The sequence below is a fragment of the Astyanax mexicanus genome, chromosome 13 (genome assembly GCF_023375975.1).
Source record: "Astyanax mexicanus isolate ESR-SI-001 chromosome 13, AstMex3_surface, whole genome shotgun sequence".
Taxonomy (NCBI): domain Eukaryota; kingdom Metazoa; phylum Chordata; class Actinopteri; order Characiformes; family Acestrorhamphidae; genus Astyanax; species Astyanax mexicanus.
The window spans coordinates 5,772,753-5,794,376 of record NC_064420.1 but is presented as its reverse complement, the minus strand read 5'-3'; the positions used below and the strand labels follow the sequence as shown (position 1 = coordinate 5,794,376).

Genomic DNA, 21,624 nt, shown 5'->3' with positions numbered 1-21,624 from the left:
ACCTAGCAGCCACTTTTTAACAACATATTACCAACTAACCACTTAGAAACGCCACAGCAACCATATAGTGTACCACAGCAACCACCTAGCAGCCACTTTTTAACAACATATTACCAACTAAGCACTTAGAAACACCACAGCAACCATATAGTGTACCACAGAAACCACCTAGCAGCCACTTTTTAACAACAAATTACCAACTAACCACTTAGAAACACCACAGCAACCATATAGTGTACCACAGCCACCACCTAGCAGCCACTTTTTAACAACATATTACCAACTAACCACTTAGAAACACCACAGCAACCATATAGTGTACCCCAGCAACCACCTAGCAGCCACTTTTTAACAACATATTACCAACTAACCACTTAGAAACGCCACAGCAACCATATAGTGTACCACAGCAACCACCTAGCAGCCACTTTTTAACAACATATTACCAACTAAGCACTTAGAAACACCACAGCAACCATATAGTGTACCACAGCAACCACCTAGCAGCCACTTTTTAACAACATATTACCAACTAACCACTTAGAAACGCCACAGCAACCATATAGTGTACCCCAGCCACCACCTAGCAGCCACTTTTTAACAACATATTACCAACTAAGCACTTAGAAACACCACAGCAACCATATAGTGTACCACAGCAACCTAGCAGCCACTTTTTAACAACATATTACCAACTAAGCACTTAGAAACACCACAGCAACCATATAGTGTACCACAGCAACCACTTAGCAGCCATAACAATGTATTAACAATGTATTAACCACTTAACCACTTAGAAACACCACAGCAACCACCTACTACTTTTCTAATATATTCTACTTCCAACATTCACGTTCTAAATTCGAATTATTATTATCTAGCAATTAACTAGTGACACCATGTCAACCACTTCGGAACACTTCTAGTTATGAATACTGTTTTTATTACCTAGCAACCACCTAGTGACACCATGTCATCTGTTTAGGAACACTCCAGCAACCAACAAATAACACCACAGAAACCACCCAACACTTTTTTTAATATATTCTAGTTGTCAATATTATCATTATTTTATTACTTAACAACCACCTAGTGACACCATGTCAACCACTTCGAACCCCACAGCAACAAGGGAGTAAATTGCAGAAACCAATTAGTAAACCACTGCAACCACCTACCATTTTTTTATATATTCTACTTCTACTATTCATTTCAAAGTTCTAAATTATTATTATATTATTATTATTATTATATTGCTTAGCAACCACCTAGTAAACCACAGCAACCACCTACCTTTTTTCTAATATGTTCTACTTTTACTATTTATTTCATTTTACTATTCAAGTTCTAAATGTAAATACTATTATGATACTTAGCAACTACCTAGTGCACCATGTTAACCACTTCAAAACACCACATCAACTAGCAAATAAGACCACAGAAACCGAATAGTAAACCGCAGCAACCACTTTTCAAATATATTTTACTTCTACTATTCATTTCATACTATTCATCATCTAAATCCTAATAGTGTTATTACATCACGTAGCAACCACCTGGTAAACCACAGCAACCATCTAACACTTTTCTAATATATTCCAGTTATTAATACTATTATATTACTTTGCAACCTGCTAGTGACACCATGTCAACCAGTTCTAAACACCACCGCAACTAGTGAGTAAGACCACAGAAACCGCCTAGTAAACCGCAGCAACCGATTAGTAAATCGGTTGCCATTTTCTAATTTATTGTACTTCTACTATTCATTTCTGTTCTAAATTCTAATATTATTATTATTATATTACCTAGCAATCACCTACTGACACAACTTCAACCACCTAGTAAACCACAGCAACCACCTAACATTTTTTTTTCATATATTCTAGTTATGAATATTATGCCCGATTAAGTGCTTTGAATCCATTTCTTTTCTTTTCATGGGAACGCAATAAACAGGGAAACACATTAAACATGATTGTCCATCATCCACAAACATGGCATATAAAACTTGAGCATTATTATTTTACTCATTAAAACACATTATCATGAGAAAACGAATAGATGTCGTACCTATTGGCTCACTGCCATTAGTATCCAGCTTGATGGTCTCCAGGAGATGTTCCAGAATTTTCTCTGGTGTTCCTGACATCACTGTGTATCTGAGTAACAAATAGAAAAGTGTGAGCGATTCACAATCGGCAGTAACACGGCAGCACTGATGAGGGCCCACTTCATCAGTGATTTCCATTTAGAATGAATTAGGTTTGGCTGACTGTAGATAACTGAGGCTGTCTGACTAATCCACTGCTTTTCCAGCCTTTTACAGCTGAACAAGTGAAGAAGAGCTCTGGAGATGTTTATAAAAAGCTTTTATTAGCAGTCATTTCACACAATAGAACCATTATTTTAATCATCTCCTCCTCTGATCAGTGAATTAGCTTGTTTTCAGGCTTCTGATTGAGCTTTGGTTCTGGTTTAATGTGAGCGCAACGTGCTCGGATGTGCTGAACAATATGACTGAGTGCAGAGATGTGGTTTGTTTACTTGCTGCCGCTTCCTGATCCGCCCTGATGGGGCGACTCCTGCCCTGAGCTTTTCTCCAGTACCAGCACCACCTTCCCATGCTCCTCCAAACGCACTGTATTAGCCTCCACATCCTGCAAAGGCAGACACAACACTGCATTGTAGATTAAAGACTAAAGGGTACCACTTTAAAATAAGACTGCCTTTATAAAGGGTTTATAAATGGTTTATAATTATTTTTTTGATGGTTACTAATTAGGTTGTAATGCCTTAAAAATAGTTAATAATCAGTTATAACACGTACGTAGAAAGGGCAACAATGACCTGTTGTTTGTCAAAAAGTGAACCCACAGCCATCTATATTGTTGCCCTTTCTACGTATGTGTTATAACTGATTATTAATGATTTTTAAATTTTCTGCATTGTGGATTAAAGACTGAAGGGTACCACTTTAAAATAATACTACCTTTATAAATGGTTTACAATTAGTTTTTTGATGGTTACTAATTAGGTTGTAAATGCCTTAAAAATCATTAATAATCAGTTATAACACATACGTAGAAAGGGCAACAATGACCTGTTGTTTGCCAAATAGTGAACCCACAGACATCTATATTGTTGCCCTTTCTACATATCTGTTATAACTGATTATTAATGATTTTTAAGGCATTTGCAACCTAATTAGTAACCATTAATAACATAATTGTAAACCATTTATAAACCCCCATTTATTAACCCTTTATAAAGGTAGTCTAATTTTAAAGTGGTACCGACTAAAGTCATCCAAACTATGAAGAAAAACATATTGAATTAATTAGTAGCAAAAAAAAAACTTTATTTCAGTAACTCAGTTAAAAATGTGAAACTCATATATTATATAGATGTATTAAACACAGAATGATCTAATTTAAGCGTTTATTTATTTTATTGTTGATACATACAGCCAATAAAAAAAATAAAAAAAATCAGTGTCTCAGAAAATCTGAATATTATATAAGACCAATTGGTACTTTTTGCAGTGTGGGCGGTGTGCCAAGTCCTGTCGGAAAATGAAATCCACATCTCCATAAAAGTTGTCAGTAGCAGAGGGAAGCATGAAGTGCTGTAAGATTTTGTGCACTGACTTTAGACTTGATAATAAAACACAGTGGATCAACACCAGCAGATGACAGACATGTCTCTCCAAACAAACCATCACTGATTGGTGGAAACTTCACACTAGACCTCGAGCAGTTTGGACTGTGTGTCTCTCCACTCTTCCTCCAGACTCTGCTCCCTTGATTTACAAATGAAATGTAAAATTTACTGATGATCAGTGATGGATTGTTTGGAGAGACATGTCATCTGCTGGTGTTGATCCACTGTGTTTTATTATTATTATTAAGTCTAAAGTCAGAGCAGTGTTTGTGTTTTCCAACAAAATCTTACAGCACTTCATGCTTCTTCCCTCTGCTGCTGACAACTTTTATGGAGATGCGGATTTCATTTTCCAGCAGGACTTGGCACACTGCCCACACTGCCAAAAGTACCATTTGGTCTTATATAATAGTCTAAGTTTCTGAGACACTGATTTTTGGGTTTTCATTGGCTGTAAGCCATAATCATCAACAATAAAATAAATAAACGCTTAAAATAGAGTAATTTAACCTTTAGTATATTTGTCACTCCCTATTCATAGAAATAGGAGGCTGCTCTCATATGACTGTCATTACGATTGGTACTATATATTTGATGTCTGGCCTTAAGAAACAGACACTGAGGGAATCGAATCATATTTAGTACATATATATATATATATATATATATATATATATATATATATATATATATATATATCTTTCTTCAGAAGGAAAGGTATCAATATATGGAAGATGTGGATAGGATGTAGAGTTCTGCACAAGCGCAGGAGCCAGAACAAGTAAAAATATCAGTTTTTGTCTATTAAGGGGCCAAACGCTACAAACGACCCATTTTTTGGAGTTTTTTATTTGATTTTATCAGTTATTTAAAATATGTAGTTAAAATTATAATTTGATCTTCAATTTCCTGTATTTTGGTCTGTCTCGATTCATAGAAATAGGAGGCTGGTTTTGTATAAATGAAGATAACTTTCTATACACACACACACACACAGACACACACTAATTTACCTTCAGTATTCTAATGAAGTCTTGCTTGTCCACTCGGAGGAAGTGACAGTTGTCCTCTCTCAGGATGATTGTGGCAGCACGAGGAGCATCGTTCACCAAAGCAAGCTGGCCAAAATCATCTCCTTCATGCAAGGTGGTCACCAAGCCCTGTATCACACACACACACACACACACACATGCAGGGCCCACGTTTTTAGAACAATGCTGAGACCTATAATTACCCTCAAATGTCCCCCACAGTCCCCTACAGTGCTGAACATTCCCTGGTGATGTAGTGAGTGTGATAAAGGGTCACCCTGATGTGTTTACCTTGCCGTGTGTGATGACATTAACAGAGCCCTTCCAGATGATGTACCAGGACGTGCCTTTGTCCCCCTGGCTGAACACTATAAAATAATAGCACATTGTTTTAAGAGGGCTCATCAGCTGTGAACTACACACACACTTACTGTATTAGTCATAACAGTGTGCAGGATATAAACTCATGCCAGCATAATACTTACAAACATAACACTACTTAAATAATACACAATACGTGCAAAAGTATTGGGACTAGATGTGGGCGATATGGCACTAAAATACAGGGTTCTTGTTCCATTTTAAAAGTCTAATTTAATGCTTTTTAAGACCTTTACGACCCCAATAAATATAATTAAAGCCCCAAAATGTAGTTCTCTCCCTGATTATGTAGCTAACTCGCCATTAGTAAGTTAGCTAGCTCGCCACTAATGTTAGCTAGCTGTACACTAACCTTAGTTATCTCCCTAGTTAAATTAGCTAGCTTGCACTAATGTTAGCTAGCTCTATTCTAACCTTAGTTCTCTCCCCAGTAACATTAGCTAGCTCGCCGCTAATGTTAGCTAGCTCTATACTACCCTTATTTATTTCACTAGTTACATTAGCTAGCTCGTCTCTAGTATTAGCTAGCTCTATTCTAACCTTAGTTCTCTCCCCAGTAACATTAGCTAGCTCGCCGCTAATGTCAGCTACCTCTATTCTAACCTTATTTATCTCCCCAGTTACATTAGCTAGCTTGCCGCTAATGTTAGCTAGCTCTATACTACCCTTATTTATTTCACTAGTTACATTAGCTAGCTCGTCACTAGTATTAGCTAGCTCCATTCTAACCTTAGTTATTTCCCCAGTTACATTAGCTAGCTCGCCGCTAATGTCAGCTTTCTCTATTCTAACCTTAGTTATCTCCCCAGTTACATTAGCTAGCTCGCCGCTAATGTCAGCTATCTCTATCCTAACCTTAGTTATCTCCCCAGTTACATTAGCTAGCTTGCACTAATGTTAGCTAGCTCTATTCTAACCTTAGTTCTCTCCCCAGTAACATTAGCTAGCTCGCCGCTAATGTCAGCTACCTCTATTCTAACCTTATTTATCTCCCCAGTTACATCAGCTAGCTTGCCGCTAATGTTAGCTAGCTCTATACTACCCTTATTTATTTCACTAGTTACATTAGCTAGCTTGTCGCTAGTATTAGCTAGCTCCATTCTAACCTTAGTTATTTCCCCAGTTACATTAGCTAGCTCGCCGCTAATGTCAGCTTTCTCTATTCTAACCTTAGTTATCTCCCCAGTTACATTAGCTAGCTCGCTGCTAATGTTAGCAAGCTCTATTCTACCCTTATTTATCTCACCAGTTACATTAGCTAGTTCGCCGCTAATGTAATCAAGCTCTATTCTACCTTTATTTATCTCACCAGTTACATTAGCTAGCTTGCCGCTAATGTTAGCTAGCTATATTCTACCCTTATTTATTTCATCAGTTACATTAGATAGCTCGTCGCTAGTATTAGCTAGCTCATCGCTAGTATTAGCTAGCTCCATTCTAACCTTAGTTATCTCCCCAGTTACATTAGCTAACTTGCCGCTAATGTCAGCTAGCTCTATTCTAACCTTAGTTATCTCCCCAGTAACATTAGCTAACTCGCCGCTAATGTTAGCTGGCTCTACGCTAACCTTAGTTCTCTCCCCAGTAATGTTAGCTAGCTCGCTGCTAATGTTAGCTAGCTCTACACTAACACTATATACTATACACTATACTGTGGAAAAATGTAAATACAATCCACAAGGTGCATTGCTTTTCCTCATTAAAATGAAGAGCATGTGCCAAAACAAAATGCAAAATCAATTATACATTACATTTCACTGCACTTGATCTCTTCATTGAAGAACAATACAAAAGTATTTAAGTTTTAAAACCGAAGACAGAATTCATGTCAGAATTGCACACAATCCTTGGCATTGTATTCCACTCTGTGGTGCTGTGAATGTTCAAAAGCAAATCACAATGCACAGGATTGCATTTTGTCTAGGAGCAGCACGGTATTCATGCCAAAATAAATTACATAAATGTAATCACTGTCCAATCAGAACCCACTACTGAACTTGGAGCAAGGCTGAGAAACCACAGTAATATATGCATCTTGGCATGTTCTCCTCCACCAGTCTTACACACTGCTTTTGGTTAACTTTATGCTGCTTTATTCCTGGTGCAAAAATTCAAGCAGTTCAGCTTGGTTTGGTTTGATGGCTTGTGAACATCCATCTTCCTCTTGATTATATTCCAGAGGTTTTCAATTAGGTAAAATCAACGAAACTCATCATTTTTAAGTGGTCTCTTTTTTTCCCAAAGCTGTATATAACACGGTATGGTTCCTTTATGGTAAGAACATTGTGTTTATCTCTGTAGGATATACCGAGAGAGAAAGAGAGAGAGAGAGAGAGAGAGAGAGAGTCAGTAATTATTAGATAGTTCATGCTGAGTGTCTGCTCTTCTCTTTACAGTGGTTTTAGATGGGGAAACTACTTCCTCTAGTAGAGATTTTATGGGTTCTGATTAAATAATAACTTTTATGATTCACACGCCATGAACTGAAGAGTGTAATAATGTCATTAACAGCATCTGTTACATCATCAACATCATCATCATCATCATCAACGCAGCAGCTGGACGACCTGCTCTTTGAGTGATGACTGTAGACTGGATTAAATAAACGCCATGATGTTACGTTATGAGATAACCTTAACCAGTGCATCTGCTTTACGTCACTGTGGTGTGTGTGTGTGTGTGTGTGTGTGTGTGTGTGTGTGTGTGTGTGTGTGTGTGTTTTTTGGTATTTGTGTACGGGCGTCAGTGTCGGTACTGTCACTAGCGCTATCCTCCGCTCTCGCCCACTGCTGCTCAAACGTCAGCCATGTTTTCTCACTCACACACTGTTCCCGCCTTGGCATGCGACTCGAACACCAGCACTGCAGCCAGCTCCTTCCGTACCTAGAGAGATGAATTAATGAATGAATGAAGAGATGTACAGGGAAATCAGAACAGAACTTGATGAGGACTGATCACTCACGGAGGTGGATAGGTGGCCCACAGCCTTGACGTGCAGCAGCTCCTCATAGATGACCTCCACATCCTCAGATGATCTCTGGCTTGGACTGAAATAAGATAGAAAACAGAACGTTTTACAAAAAGAAAAGTTTCACTATCATCTGAGGATCGCTGGTTTAAATCCCAGATCATGCCGATTTTCCATCAGCAGCAGGAGTCTGAGAGAGCACAACTGGGCATGCTCTGTCTTGGTGGGAAGAGTAAATAAGTAATTAATTAATTGTCATTTTTATCTTTTTTTATTTGCTCTTATTCCCTCCCATTCATTTTAATCCAGACCAAATCCCAGTCTCCCCATTTTCCACCAGCCACCATCCACAGCCATGCTGACGCTTATTTTTCCCATTCACTCACAAAATTCATGTACTCCCTCAAGCAGAGCTGTGCGATATGTCCAAAAAATCACATCCCAATATACAGTACTGGTCAACAGTTTCACACCCCTCAGAGACAGAAAATGAGTTACAGCTCAAAAATGATAATTTAACCAGGTCTAATCACCAAATATACACCAGACAACTACAAGTAAATATCTGTAGAACAGTTTAAAATATTGGAAAGCCAGACCTTTCTCTTACAAAAAATAAAATAACACCTGTTTTCAAATCCACTATATTTGAAACTATATTTTAAATATTTTAGTGTTATGTTTAGACCACAATTCTACCACAAGTCGTATTGAATAAGAAAAATAACACCAAAAATTACACCACTGAAGTCTTGAAAAACACTTTTACATAGTATTAATCATGTAAGTTTCAATACTACCTACATTACTCCAAATATAATTAGTAATGGGATGGCAAATTAAGAAAAATTGTCTATTTGATTGTATTTATACGGAAATGTAAACTCTTATAAAATAAGAAAATCTAAGGATTATCAATTGACACCACTGAAGACTTAAAGAAAAGTTGTAATATTATTCTGTAATTATAATAAAACTGTAAGAATTTGAATTAATGGGCGCATTGCTATTTAAGGGGTGCTGTTCAGCACTTCTCTGCTTCTCCATTTGTTGATAATTCACTGCCAAGATAGCAATGAATGTCTGAGTGTTGACATCTGATTGAGTCCCATTCAGTCAGTGGTGCACCAGTGTTATCCGTTGCCAAGACAGCGATACAGCAGAAATTTACCTGAACACATCTCATTTACAGATCACCACACCCAAAAGCGTAGATATGTACTTGTAATAGTATTCTGTAAGAATTATTAGACAGTAAAAATTTGAATTATTGGGATGGCAAATGTAGTAAAATTGCCTATTTAGTTGTATATAGACCATAGAGTTTAAGGGTTATTATATCACACTACTGAATTTGGAATATCTTATATCAATATGTATTTAACGTATATGTTTCACGTGATATTGCTGTAGCATTTTGGAGTAATGAGAAGTCAAAATGTCCATTTGGTTTTGCATAAACCAGATTTCGACATACTGAATTAACTTATATTCGCACTGTTTTGATGTATTGGCACTCATCCAAGCTTTAACATGCATAACACAACATGTTTAGTTCAGTAAAATGTTATATGGCCGAGTAACTCCTATTCAGAATAACCCTCTTGTGTGGTGCAGTTATCCAAACAAAAAAAGATTGCTGTAAAATGTGTATTTTACAACAACACAATTCAGATGATAGAGATTATGTATTAAACAATAGACATCTTCCTATCGTCACACTAAATATATTGTCACATCGCACAGCCCTACCCTCAGGGCAGGTAACTAAGCTCTAACCCACAGCTATACTGACCTATATTTCTCTATTCGTCATTTTTTTCCATCCCTCGTGCCACTTAGTCACTTCCATTCATTTTCGTTCACGCCCAAAGCATAGGGTTTCAATTGCCTGACAGCCACAAAACTGCATGCTCTCCTTCAGGGCAATTTGCCAAAGTCTAATCCTCAAACCTATTTACCCTCAGTCAGCTGTCTTTAACTTTGTCCTTAAGTAAATGCACTACGGTCACCAAATTACAAATCAGATATAGGCCCTATTTAATTGATCTTTAGGCAAGTGGTCAGTGTGTCTTTGCTATCGAAACGACAGGAAAAGTACACATTGTGCAGCTCAAAAAGCACAAAAGGCATGTACTAATTCTCTTAATTAATAATGGTTGTGCTTTGGGCGTAACATGAATTGAACCAAACGTTGTGTTACTTGCATCACAGTCCCTTTAAGAGCTCTGACTTTGGCGCATTGCTATTACTGGGGCGCAGCTACCTTGACATGTTCAATGTTTCTCAGCAGAGGAAACTGATCTGCTTGCTCACGCTCATTCATGTAAAAGTTTGCATAGCTGCCAACAGGCATGTGCTATGGGTTTGTGCACTGTGGCACTGCCAAGATAGCAATTAACGAGTGATGGCATCTGTCTAGGTTGCATTCAGTCAGTGGCGCATCTGTGTTTTCCATTGCCAAGATAGCAATACACCAGACATTTAACTGAACACACCTCATTACCAGACCAGCACGCCCATCAGTGTAGTGTTGCTATTTAAACAATGTATAGGAAAGATATGAAAATAGACTTCTGGCGAGGGGTAAGCTTCTTCCACCAGGCAATCAGACTTCTTAACACACAGAGACGGAACTGAACCCTCACCACACACCCACACAGGGATTAAATGAACTGAAATCAACCCACCACTCCTTACACACAACACAAAGACTGTACTGAAACAACACCCCCCCATCACTCTACATACACACACTCAAAACTCTGAAACTGTCTCTATTCCTTTTAGCATTATTTGCTGCTAACTCTATAATCCACTAAGGTAATGTACAGTGATATGAAAAAGTCTGATCATTATTATCATCATTTCCTTTATAAATCATTGGTTGTTCAGATTAGCAATTTCAGTTAAATATATCAAAAAACAGACGAACACAGTGATAATTGAGAAGTGAAATGAAGTTTACAGGATTTACAGAAAGTGTGCAATAATTATTTAAACAAAATTAGGCAGGTGAATAATTTTTGGGCACCCCAACAGAAAAATTACACCAATATTTATTAGACCCTCCTTTTGCAGAAATAACAGCCTCTAAACGCTTCCTATAGCTTCCAATTAGAGTCTGGCTTTTGGTTGAAGGTATTTTGGACCATTCTTCTTTACAAAACACCTCCAGTTCAGTCAGGTTTGATGGTTTCCGATTGGAATACACGATACTGGAAAAATGTTACATTGCAAATGTCCTTTTTTTGCCAAAATTTATCGCAAGATTAAACAATGCAGGGCCCATGACGTCACCAGCCCCACCCCCACCTGTCTTGCATCCGGACCCATCAAGACCTGAGTTAGCGACGAACACTAAAAACCCGAGGAAAACAGCAAAACAACAGTAATCGGCTCTATAATCAGGCATTTAAATGACTTTTTAAAAGGTTAAAAAGAGTGTTTTCCTGGGATTTAAAGCGTGAATTCAGCTGTAACTGGAAATATGTGTGCAAAACCTATGTGCCCAAATGTATACACCTGCCTAAAATTTAGTTTAAAAAAAGTTTAGTTTTGCACACTTTCTGTAAATCATATAAACTTCATTTCACTTCTCATTAATCACTGTGTTTGTCTAATATATGATATATTTAACTGAAATTGCTGATACAAACAACCAATGATTTATAAAGAAAAATCATAAAAAATTTTCAGGGGTGCCCAAACTTTTTCATGGCACTATAGTTAAAAGTTAGAGAAGTTAGATAATCCTTTATTATTTTAGGCAAATTTGCAATGTTACAGCACTGCAGAAAACAGAACAGAAGTGTCGGGAAATAAACAAACAATATACACAATCTAAAAAAATATGAATATAGATAACTAAGATTAAAAGAAGCATGATTTCCCAGCAGTATTTTAAGCACTCTAAGCAGTTAGGTGGAAGTACTAAAGTATTTGATATTTTCGGTACTTTTTTAATTATTGCAAGTGCTTTATTGTAAAATGTAGTACTAAAATACTGAAAATAAAAGTTCAGTACTGTGTTATTAGTGTAGTTATTACAGAAAGCAGTGGAAAGTTCTCAGAATGAAAGGCAGAAGCGAGAGCAGCAAAGTAAAAGTGAAGTAAAAGTGGAACGATGAGATAAAACAGTACTCCAGTAGATATAGAAACATATGTAGCATTTTAGTACTTAGAGAAGGAGTTCTACTTCCTTACTATACATGTATGTATGTGTTGTGGTAAGCAATCATCAAATAAATCTATCTATCTATCTATCTATCTATCTATCTATCTATCTATCTATCTATCTATCTATCTATCTATCTATCTATCTATCTATCTATCTATCTATCTATCTATCTATCTAGAGCAGTAAAAATGTTGGAAAAATGTTACATTGCAAATGTTCTTTTTTTGCCAATATATATCGCAAGATTAAACAATGCAGGGCCCATGACGTCACCAGCCCCACCCCCACCTGCGCACTGTCTTGCATCCGGACCCATCAAGAGCTGAGTCAGCGACGAACACTAAAAACCCAAGGAAAAGAGCAAAGCAACAGTAATCGGCCCTTTAATCAGGCATTTAAATGACTTTTTAAAGCGTGAATTCAGCTGTAACTGGAAATATGTGTGCAAAACCTATGTGCCCAAACGTATACACCTGCCTAAAATTTAGTTTAAAAAAGGTTTAGTTTTGCACACTTTCTGTAAATCATATAAACTTCATTTCACTTCTCATTAATCACTGTGTTTGTCTAATATATGATATATTTAACTGAAATTGCTGATACAAACAACCAATGATTTATAAAGAAAAATCATAAAAAATTATTATTGTACTTAGGTACAATAGAGAAGGAGTTCTACTTCCTTACTATACATGTATGTATGTGTTGTGGTAAGCAATTATCAAATAAATCTATCTATCTATCTATCTATCTATCTATCTATCTATCTATCTATCTATCTATCTATCTATCTAGAGCAGTAATAAGCAGTAATAAGTAAACAGTTGACTGTATTGCACACAGTAGATAATATCATAATACGTTCATGTGTGATTTCTGGTTCTTACCATTTGCGGAGTATCATGTTCAGAAGAGCATCAGGACCCATCTGTACTAACAGCGCCAGACCCTCCTGAAGCTCATCTTCTTTTGAGTCCTTCTCATTGGTCGAGGGATTTAGGTCAAACTCTGTTTCCATGAAGCGGTAAAACTGTGTGTCTTTGTCATGGAAGTTCAGTTCTTGTTTCACTAAAATAAAAAAAGGAAAAAGACAATTTAAAAAATACACTACAAGTCAAAAGTTTTGAACAGCCCTATTGTTTACGACCCTATCATTTTAAGCTGAGCTAAAGGCTGAAGCTGTTGCCATGTGGGTCGGCCAGACGTGACTCTTCCTGTAGCAGTTTTCTCAATTTTTCAAAAAGGGTCTTTTAAAGGTGCAAGAAACAGTACTAACTGCTCTCTGGCATCCTCTGTAATTTCTTTAAAGAAAATACTTATACTTTTAGCATTTTAAAAGTTTTTTTTTTAAATAATTATTTTAAAGGTGTAAAATTGTGTAGTAAAACATGATTAAAAGTCATTACTTTTTCCTACCAATGAGGTGTGAAGCTACTTTGAGCCTGGGTAATTGTGTAAAAAGCGATTTATCGAGGCAAAATATGCCCCAACACAGCCATTGTACAGAGTGCTGGGCAATAAGCACAAAATTACTGGATCTCAGAAAGCTGTAGGAGTGCGGAGGTGGATATTTAAAAAAGGTAAGTACTTTTTATTATGTCTTACTATATCCAAAGTTCTCCTTTAAAAGACCTGGAAGTTTACAGCTAACTTTCACACCATCTATGCTCACTGGATTTTCTACCATTTCAAGTTACTTAATTGACCTGAAAGACCTGAAAAGAAGCACTAGGTAGGACTTGATTTAAAGACTTGATTTTTGATCTTTTTAAAGAAGTAAAATTACAGCTTGAAACTCACTGCAGCGCTGCATTGAGGTGTAATAGGAGGAATAGCGGTGCTCTCCTGTCTGTGCCGGAGCTCCTCTGAGCTCAAACCAGACTCTGTAAGTTTTCCGAGGCGGCCGCGACCGACGCTCACGGGAACTGCGACCTGCTTTCCGACCTTTAGTTCTAACAGTTCTACAAGGACTACTGGTTCATTCTTTACAAACTAACATACAGACACTCTGGCAGAAGCTGGAAAGAGACTGAATATGTCTGTGAAAGCCAGAAAACGAGAAAGACAAACTAATCCGACTGAAACATTTATTACACTCTACAACTGTTTTTTTTTACAGAAATGATTCACATTACCAAGCAAGTGTGCAAGTAAGCGTGTGAAGTGTTCATTCATAATCTGGATGATTTCAGTATTTATTTACAATGTAAGAAAAAATAAAATAATAAAAACATTGAACAAAAAATATTGACTGGTACTTTAGTTCCACTTCTTATATTGAATCTTTTATTGACATTTAAATATCTATAATTAAAAGTTTAGGGTATTTCTTGAATGTGGTACTTACTGTGAACAAGAATGCCTTCGTCCACTAAAACCTGCCACATGCCGGCTGCCTGACTCCGTGACTGGAAACAGTCATTCAGTTTAATCAGCCAATCCACCAGTTCCTTCCCACTGCAGCACTGTCTGTATCACACACACACACACACACACACACACAGAAATATGATATGGAATATTCCAGCATTTTTCGACCTAATTGGCATACAAAAGGGCGCAAAGTGGTTCAGCGGTCTAAGGTGCTGCCACTATGATTCGATTCCCTGTCATGCAGCTTGCCATCAGCTGCCAGAGCCCAGAGAAAGCACAATTGGCCTTGCTCTCTCTGGGTGGGTCTTTAATGAATCAACAAAAGTAGGTTCTTCAGGAAAGCAAAATCTGTGATAATCCACTATAAAATACACAGAGATACACAGAAATCAATCTGAAAAAAGTGAATGAATTAATATATACCTGTAGGTTTTGAGGTGGTGCTTCCTGTCTCTGATCAGGCCTGGATTTCTTTCCATCAGTGCACTGAACACCACCCGCGCCGCCTTCAAGATCCGATCTGACAAAAACTGGAAAGAATAAAAAAATAATAATAAGAAAATCAAATGTTAATTTAAATTAATTTTATTTTTTATGAAATATTAAATGTAAAATTTCAGACTGCAGTTTTTGTTTTTCAAAGTGTTTATGGAGCTGAATGTGTGTGAAAGTTGTGTGTGAGTGTGTGTGTGTGTGTCCTTACTGATAATTAAGCTAATTCTTTAAAGAATGCTATAACCTAATATTGTTATGTCAATCAAGCTTCTTTGTTTTGGATTAATTTGAGAGAGAAAGAGAGAAAGTGTATGTATAGAAGCTAAAAGTGTGTATAGGAGAAGGTGTGTGAGCATGTGTTTGTGTATTAGTAAGTGTGTGTATAGGTTAGTGTGTGTGTGTATTGATGAGTGTGTAGGTCAGTGTGTCCGTGTATTAGTGATTGTACAGGTGAGTATTGGTATTGGTGAGTGTGTGTGTTTATGAAGGTGTATGAGCGTGTGTATGTGTCTTGGTGAGTGTGTAGGTGAGTGTGTGTGTAGGTGAGTGTGTTTGTGTAGTGGTGAGTGTGTGTGTATAGGTCAGTGTGTTTGTGTAGTGGTGAATGTGTGTTTATGAAGGTGTATGATCGTGTGTGTATTGGTGTGTGTGTAGGTGAGTATGTTTGTGTAGTGGTGAGTGTGTAGGTCAGTGTGTGTGTAGGTGAGTATGTTTGTGTAGTGGTTAGTGTGTAGGTCAGTGTGTGTGTAGGTGAGTATGTTTGTGTAGTGGTTAGTGTGTGTATAGGTCAGTGTGTTTGTGTAGTGGTGAATGTGTGTTTATGAAGGTGTATGATCGTGTGTGTATTGGTGTGTGTATAGGTCAGTGTGTTTGTGTATTGGTGAGTGTGTAGGTGAGTGTGTGTGTGTATTGGTGAGTGTGTAGGTCAGTGTGTGCGTAGGTGAGTATGTTTGTGTAGTGGTGAGTGTGTAGGTCAGTGTGTGTGTAGGTGAGTATGTTTGTGTAGTGGTTAGTGTGTTGGTCAGTGTGTGTGTAGGTGAGTGTGTTTGTGTATTGGTGAGTGTGTAGGTCAGTGTGTGTGTAGGTGAGTATGTTTGTGTAGTGGTGAGTGTGTAGGTCAGTGTGTGTGTAGGTGAGTATGTTTGTGTAGTGGTGAGTGTGTAGGTCAGTGTGTGTGTAGGTGAGTATGTTTGTGTAGTGGTGAGTGTGTAGGTCAGTGTGTGTGTAGGTGAGTATGTTTGTGTAGTGGTTAGTGTGTGTATAGGTCAGTGTGTTTGTGTATTGGTGAGTGTGTAGGTGAGTGTGTTTGTGTAGTGGTGAGTGTGTAGGTCAGTGTGTGTGTAGGTGAGTATGTTTGTGTAGTGGTTAGTGTGTGTATAGGTCAGTGTGTTTGTGTATTGGTGAGTGTGTAGGTGAGTGTGTTTGTGTAGTGGTGAGTGTGTAGGTCAGTGTGTGTGTAGGTGAGTATGTTTGTGTAGTGGTTAGTGTGTGTATAGGTCAGTGTGTTTGTGTAGTGGTGAATGTGTGTTTATGAAGGTGTATGATCGTGTGTGTATTGGTGTGTGTATAGGTCAGTGTGTTTGTGTATTGGTGAGTGTGTAGGTGAGTGTGTTTGTGTATTGGTGAGTGTGTAGGTCAGTGTTTGTATGTGAGTATGTTTGTGTAGTGGTTAGTGTGTAGGTCAGTGTGTGTGTAGGTGAGTATGTTTGTGTAGTGGTGAGTGTGTAGGTCAGTGTGTGTGTAGGTGAGTATGTTTGTGTAGTGGTTAGTGTGTAGGTCAGTGTGTGTGTAGGTGAGTATGTTTGTGTAGTGGTGAGTGTGTAGGTCAGTGTGTGTGTATGTGAGTATGTTTGTGTAGTGGTTAGTGTGTAGGTCAGTGTGTTTGTGTAGTGGTGAATGTGTGTTTATGAAGGTGTATGATCGTGTGTGTATTGGTGTGTGTATAGGTCAGTGTGTTTGTGTATTGGTGAGTGTGTAGGTGAGTGTGTTTGTGTATTGGTGAGTGTGTTGGTCAGTGTGTGTATGTGAGTATGTTTGTGTAGTGGTTAGTGTGTGTATAGGTCAGTGTTTGTGTGTATTGGTGAGTGTGTGTTTATGAAGGTGTATGAGCATGTGTGTGTGTAGGTCAGTGTGTGTGTGTGTGTGTGTGTGTGTTGCGTGTGTGTGTGTAGGTGAGTATGTTTGTGAATTGGAGAGTGTGTAGGTCAGAGTATGCGTAGGTGAGTATGTTTGTGTAGTGGTGAGTGTGTGTATAGGTCAGTGTGTTTGTGTATTGGTATGTGTGTGTGTGTGTGTAGGTCAGTGTGTGTGTGTGTGTGTGTGTGTGGGTGAGTGGTTGGTAAGAACGTGTAATATACACACTGCTGGGCTCTCCCACACCTCCTCTGCAGAGGCTGATGAAAGTGTTTTAAAGATCCTCAGCCCTTCTGTTTATACACCTCTCTCTCTCTCTCTGTTTTCTCTTTTCCCTCATTCCCTGCACTCTTTCTTTTATCTCTAACCCAGGCTAACCAATTCTCTTAATCTGTAAATGTTACATTTACTGGAATCTAATAGACTCTAGGAGAGGGATAAAATAACACTCTTAATCTTTAATCTTAAAAGTTAATCTGTTAACTCTGTTCAGGAGTTAAAACTAAACATCACACATCAATGTGAGTCTTGCCAAGAGCATGACTAACATCACTAAAGGAGGGAGGAGTAGGTTGACTTTTAGTAGAAGCCCTACTTTTTTATATAAGCTTATATTTATTTTATATGGGAAAATATAAATAAAGAGTTTTTAGAATACAGTTCTCAGCAAGCAGGAAGTAAGACTTTATTTTAAATAATCTGGTAACTTGCTCTTTTAGCCTTTAACACTGAGGACAGGCCTTTACATGACATTCAGTCCTACACCCAAGGGAAGGGAGGGCTGGTGTGCTTGAAGATAGGCCTACATTTATATGGCTGTATATAATATCACTTATTAGTGTCTCTCCTGTTTTTGGATTGTGGTCAACATTAATAAAAAACACGTAAAAATTATGAGTTTCTTTGATTTTACCAAATTAAAAAACTCTTGGAATATAATCAAGAGGAAGATGGATGATCCAAAGCCATCAAACCACCAAACTGATCGGCTTGAATTTTTGCACCAGGAGTAAAGCATCATAAAGTTATCCAAAAGCAGTGTGTAAGACTGGTGGAGGAGAACATGAAAGATGCATGAAAACTGAAGGGTCATTCCACCAAATATTGATTTCTAAACTTTTAAAACTTTATGAATATGAACTAGTTTTCTTTGAGGTCTGAAAGCTCTGCATCTTTTTTGTTATTTCAGCCATTTCTCATTTTTTTCCAGGGCTAAATACTGGCATTATGTAATCAGGATATAAAAAAACGCAGTGATTGTAAACTATAGTTACATTTTTAACATCTAATAATAACAATTTCAATTAAAAAAACATATTTTGCTCTGAAATGCTAATTTAAATCTCTGTCAAGTAATTGTTCTATCCCTGCCTATCCCATTCTCCCTCAGCCGGACCCCCCCCCCGGACCACCCGTCCCGCTCCAGCACCCAAACAGACTGCAAAAGCTGGAGTGGAAGAGCCTGACCTCATTGAGGGAAGCTGCGATGCAGGCAGCTAACAGAGCGTGCCATCTTTGTTGCTATGGCACCCCAATGTTTCTCTGTATGCCTGCCAGGCCACATCTACTGATCATCAGACACAAGCCAAAAACCGTGAAACTGTGCAGTCTGAGAATAAAGCAGCGCTTCATGAAGCTCAGTGGAGTAAAGAACAGGGATTAACCATAGAGTCATCATTTCTATTCAGATATTCTACTCAACTCAATTCAGATTATTTATTAATCCTGAGGTGTGCAGTATTCTTAACATAACAAAAGTTTAAGAACACCCCCAGATTTTTTCAGATTTTATTTGTATTTAAAGCTCCACTAGTTAGGATTGAGATTTTGTGCTCGTGGGCTCCCCCTACAGTTGTAGAGTGTAATAAATGTTTCAGGCGGATTCGTTTCTCTTTCTCGTTTGCTGGCTTTCACAGACATATTCGGTCTCTTTCCAGCTTCTGCCAGGGTGTCTGTATGTTAGTTTGTAAAGAATGAACCAGTAGTCCTTGTAGAACTGTTAGAACTAAAGGTCGGAAAGCAGGTCACAGTTCTCAACTTCTTTGGTCAACCCCTGGCCTGTTCTGAGGAAGGAAACTATTCTATTAACTGCCGTGTGACCTTGGCTATTGGGTTGTTTCTCAGTTTTAGGGTGTTAGCAAACGTCTTAAAGCTTAGGTCATCTTTGTGGAAAGCAACAATTACGGTTCTCACATCCTCAGAGAGTTCCTTGCCATGAAGTGCCATGTTGAATATCCAGTAGCTAGTATGAGAGAATTGTGCCCAAAACAACAAATTTAACAAGCCTGGTCCCCATTCACACCTGAACACTAACAAGTCATGAGTTGATGACACCGGGGAGGGAAATGGGTAATTTGGCACAATTTGGCCTTCCTAATTAGGGGGGGGGGGGGGGGGGTACTCACGTTTGTTGCCAATGTTTAGACATGAATGGCTGTGTGTTGAGTTATTTTAAAGGGGAAAAGCAAATTTATACTGTTGTACAAGCTGTGCACAAAAAGATATAAGTACAAATTTACAAAACACTAAGGGATGTATTCACTTTTTTGAGATACTGTATATCTATATCTATATATATCTATATCTATACTGTTGTTTTACATCACTTGAAGAGATTTCTATACTGCCTTCCCCTTCAGCCTCAGACTGAGCCTTTCACCCATGATGATGTAATTGGTTTCTGACCCATGAGGGATTGGCTGACCTCTGTCTAATCAGTCCAGAGAGCAGCAGCCTCCACAGTTCTCATGTAAACACATGTGAAACAATGTAAACTGCATTTCTACGTACTTTTAAATCACACAATGTAAATCACACTAAAAGTATTACCAGCCCATATAGAACCAGTCAGATAAAATATATGTGCCGTCTGCCTTTTTTAGTTTGGGCAAAAGATTCCCACTTCAACTCAGACTATCTACAGGGTGGATCAGCTAGTGAGTGATTAAACACAGTGTTTAAAAACTCCAGCAGCACTGCTGCATCTGATCCACTTGATTTATCCACTTATCACTTATTTACTATTTTAAAATGTTCTGCAATGTAGATTAATACTAAAGTCATCCAAACTATGAAGAAAAGAATATAGAATTATTTATTCAACAAAAAAAAAATAAACATACCAGAATGTGTTTTATATTTTAGATTTTTCTAAGTAGCACCTTTTGCTTAGATGACAGCTTCAAACATCTTGGCTGGATTTTCTCAGTCAGATTTAGAGTCACTTAGAAGTAGAGTCACTTGGAATTCAGGCTTTCAGTTAACAGCTGTGCTGAACTCATCAAGTTGAGTTAATGATTTTAATTTCTTGTCTCTTAATGTTAGTTTGAGAGAATCAGTTGTAAAGTTGTGAAGATGTAAAGTTGGTATACAGTGAATAACTCTATTTGAGAAAAGTTCTAATCCATGTTATTGCAAGAACTACTCAATTAAGTAAAGTACTGTACAACAAATGGTCAGTTATAGGGTTGGGCGATATGGTCCTAAAATAATATCACGATATTTCATGGTATTTTCATCTTGGCGATATGACAAAATACTGAATTAAAAAAATGATTGCAAGAATACACTAGTGCACCAAAATGAATATAAAAATGTTCTTATTGCACACGATATGATATGGCACACCCTTAACTGAGATTTTAAAAATTACCAGAAATTACTCAGATTTGTAACAGAAGTCAATGATCCAAAATGTCATGGTACTAATAATGCGTTCTACATATCTCCATATATCCAGGATTAAAGTAAAATAAATGAGACTGGACAGATATAATCTGTCTCTAGTAGATATAAAATGGGAAATGAGAACAGTGTGAATTTTTCTTTTGCTAAAAACAGCATAAAAGTAGTACCCTGATGTAATAATTGGGGGTGGGTGATATGGCACGATATTTCAGGGTATAATATCGTTCACGATATCGAAATTTTTTGGCGGTATTATGGCGTACGATACGATATGGCACGCCCCTAGTCAGTTAATGCAATTTTTTTCAAGAACTTTGAAAGTATCCTCAAGTGCAATCGCAAAAGACCATCAAATATGTTATGATGAAACTGGCTCTCATCAGGACCGGCCCAGGAATGGAAGACCAAGAGTTTCCTCTGTTGCACTGGATATGTTCATATATCAGAGTTACCAGCCTCAGAAACCGCAAGTTAACATCACCACAGATAAGAGTACCTAAATGCTTCACAGAGTATTTTGTTGTTGTTTTTTGTACTTTTAAATTTACTTGTGTTTCTTCATAGTCTGGATGACTTCAGTTTTAATTTACAATGTAGGAAAAATAAGTATATTTGTTAATATTGTGCAATGTTTTTCTGGTGGTATATGACCTTCTACATGCTGTTTAGTTCCCACCGACTGTGGCCTGAGTAGACACTATGTCTACAGACCC

General features: G+C 37.7%; 1 protein-coding gene across 6 annotated transcripts in view; it reads right to left on the bottom strand.

Moving 5' to 3' along the window:
* rapgef3 (Rap guanine nucleotide exchange factor (GEF) 3) overlaps positions 1-21,624 on the bottom strand; it is a 90,272-nt gene that overhangs the window by 26,940 nt on the left and 41,708 nt on the right. For all 6 annotated transcript variants that reach the window (XM_022677261.2, XM_022677262.2, XM_022677264.2 and 3 more), the window contains 9 exons: positions 15,020-15,126; positions 14,571-14,692; positions 13,111-13,291; positions 8,038-8,122; positions 7,898-7,958; positions 4,986-5,062; positions 4,677-4,823; positions 2,548-2,660; positions 2,074-2,162 (listed from right to left, as the gene is read on the bottom strand). In XM_022677261.2, coding sequence (XP_022532982.2) covers positions 2,074-2,162; positions 2,548-2,660; positions 4,677-4,823; positions 4,986-5,062; positions 7,898-7,958; positions 8,038-8,122; positions 13,111-13,291; positions 14,571-14,692; positions 15,020-15,126 — 982 coding nt within the window. The remainder of the gene's footprint in view (positions 1-2,073; positions 2,163-2,547; positions 2,661-4,676; positions 4,824-4,985; positions 5,063-7,897; positions 7,959-8,037; positions 8,123-13,110; positions 13,292-14,570; positions 14,693-15,019; positions 15,127-21,624) is intronic.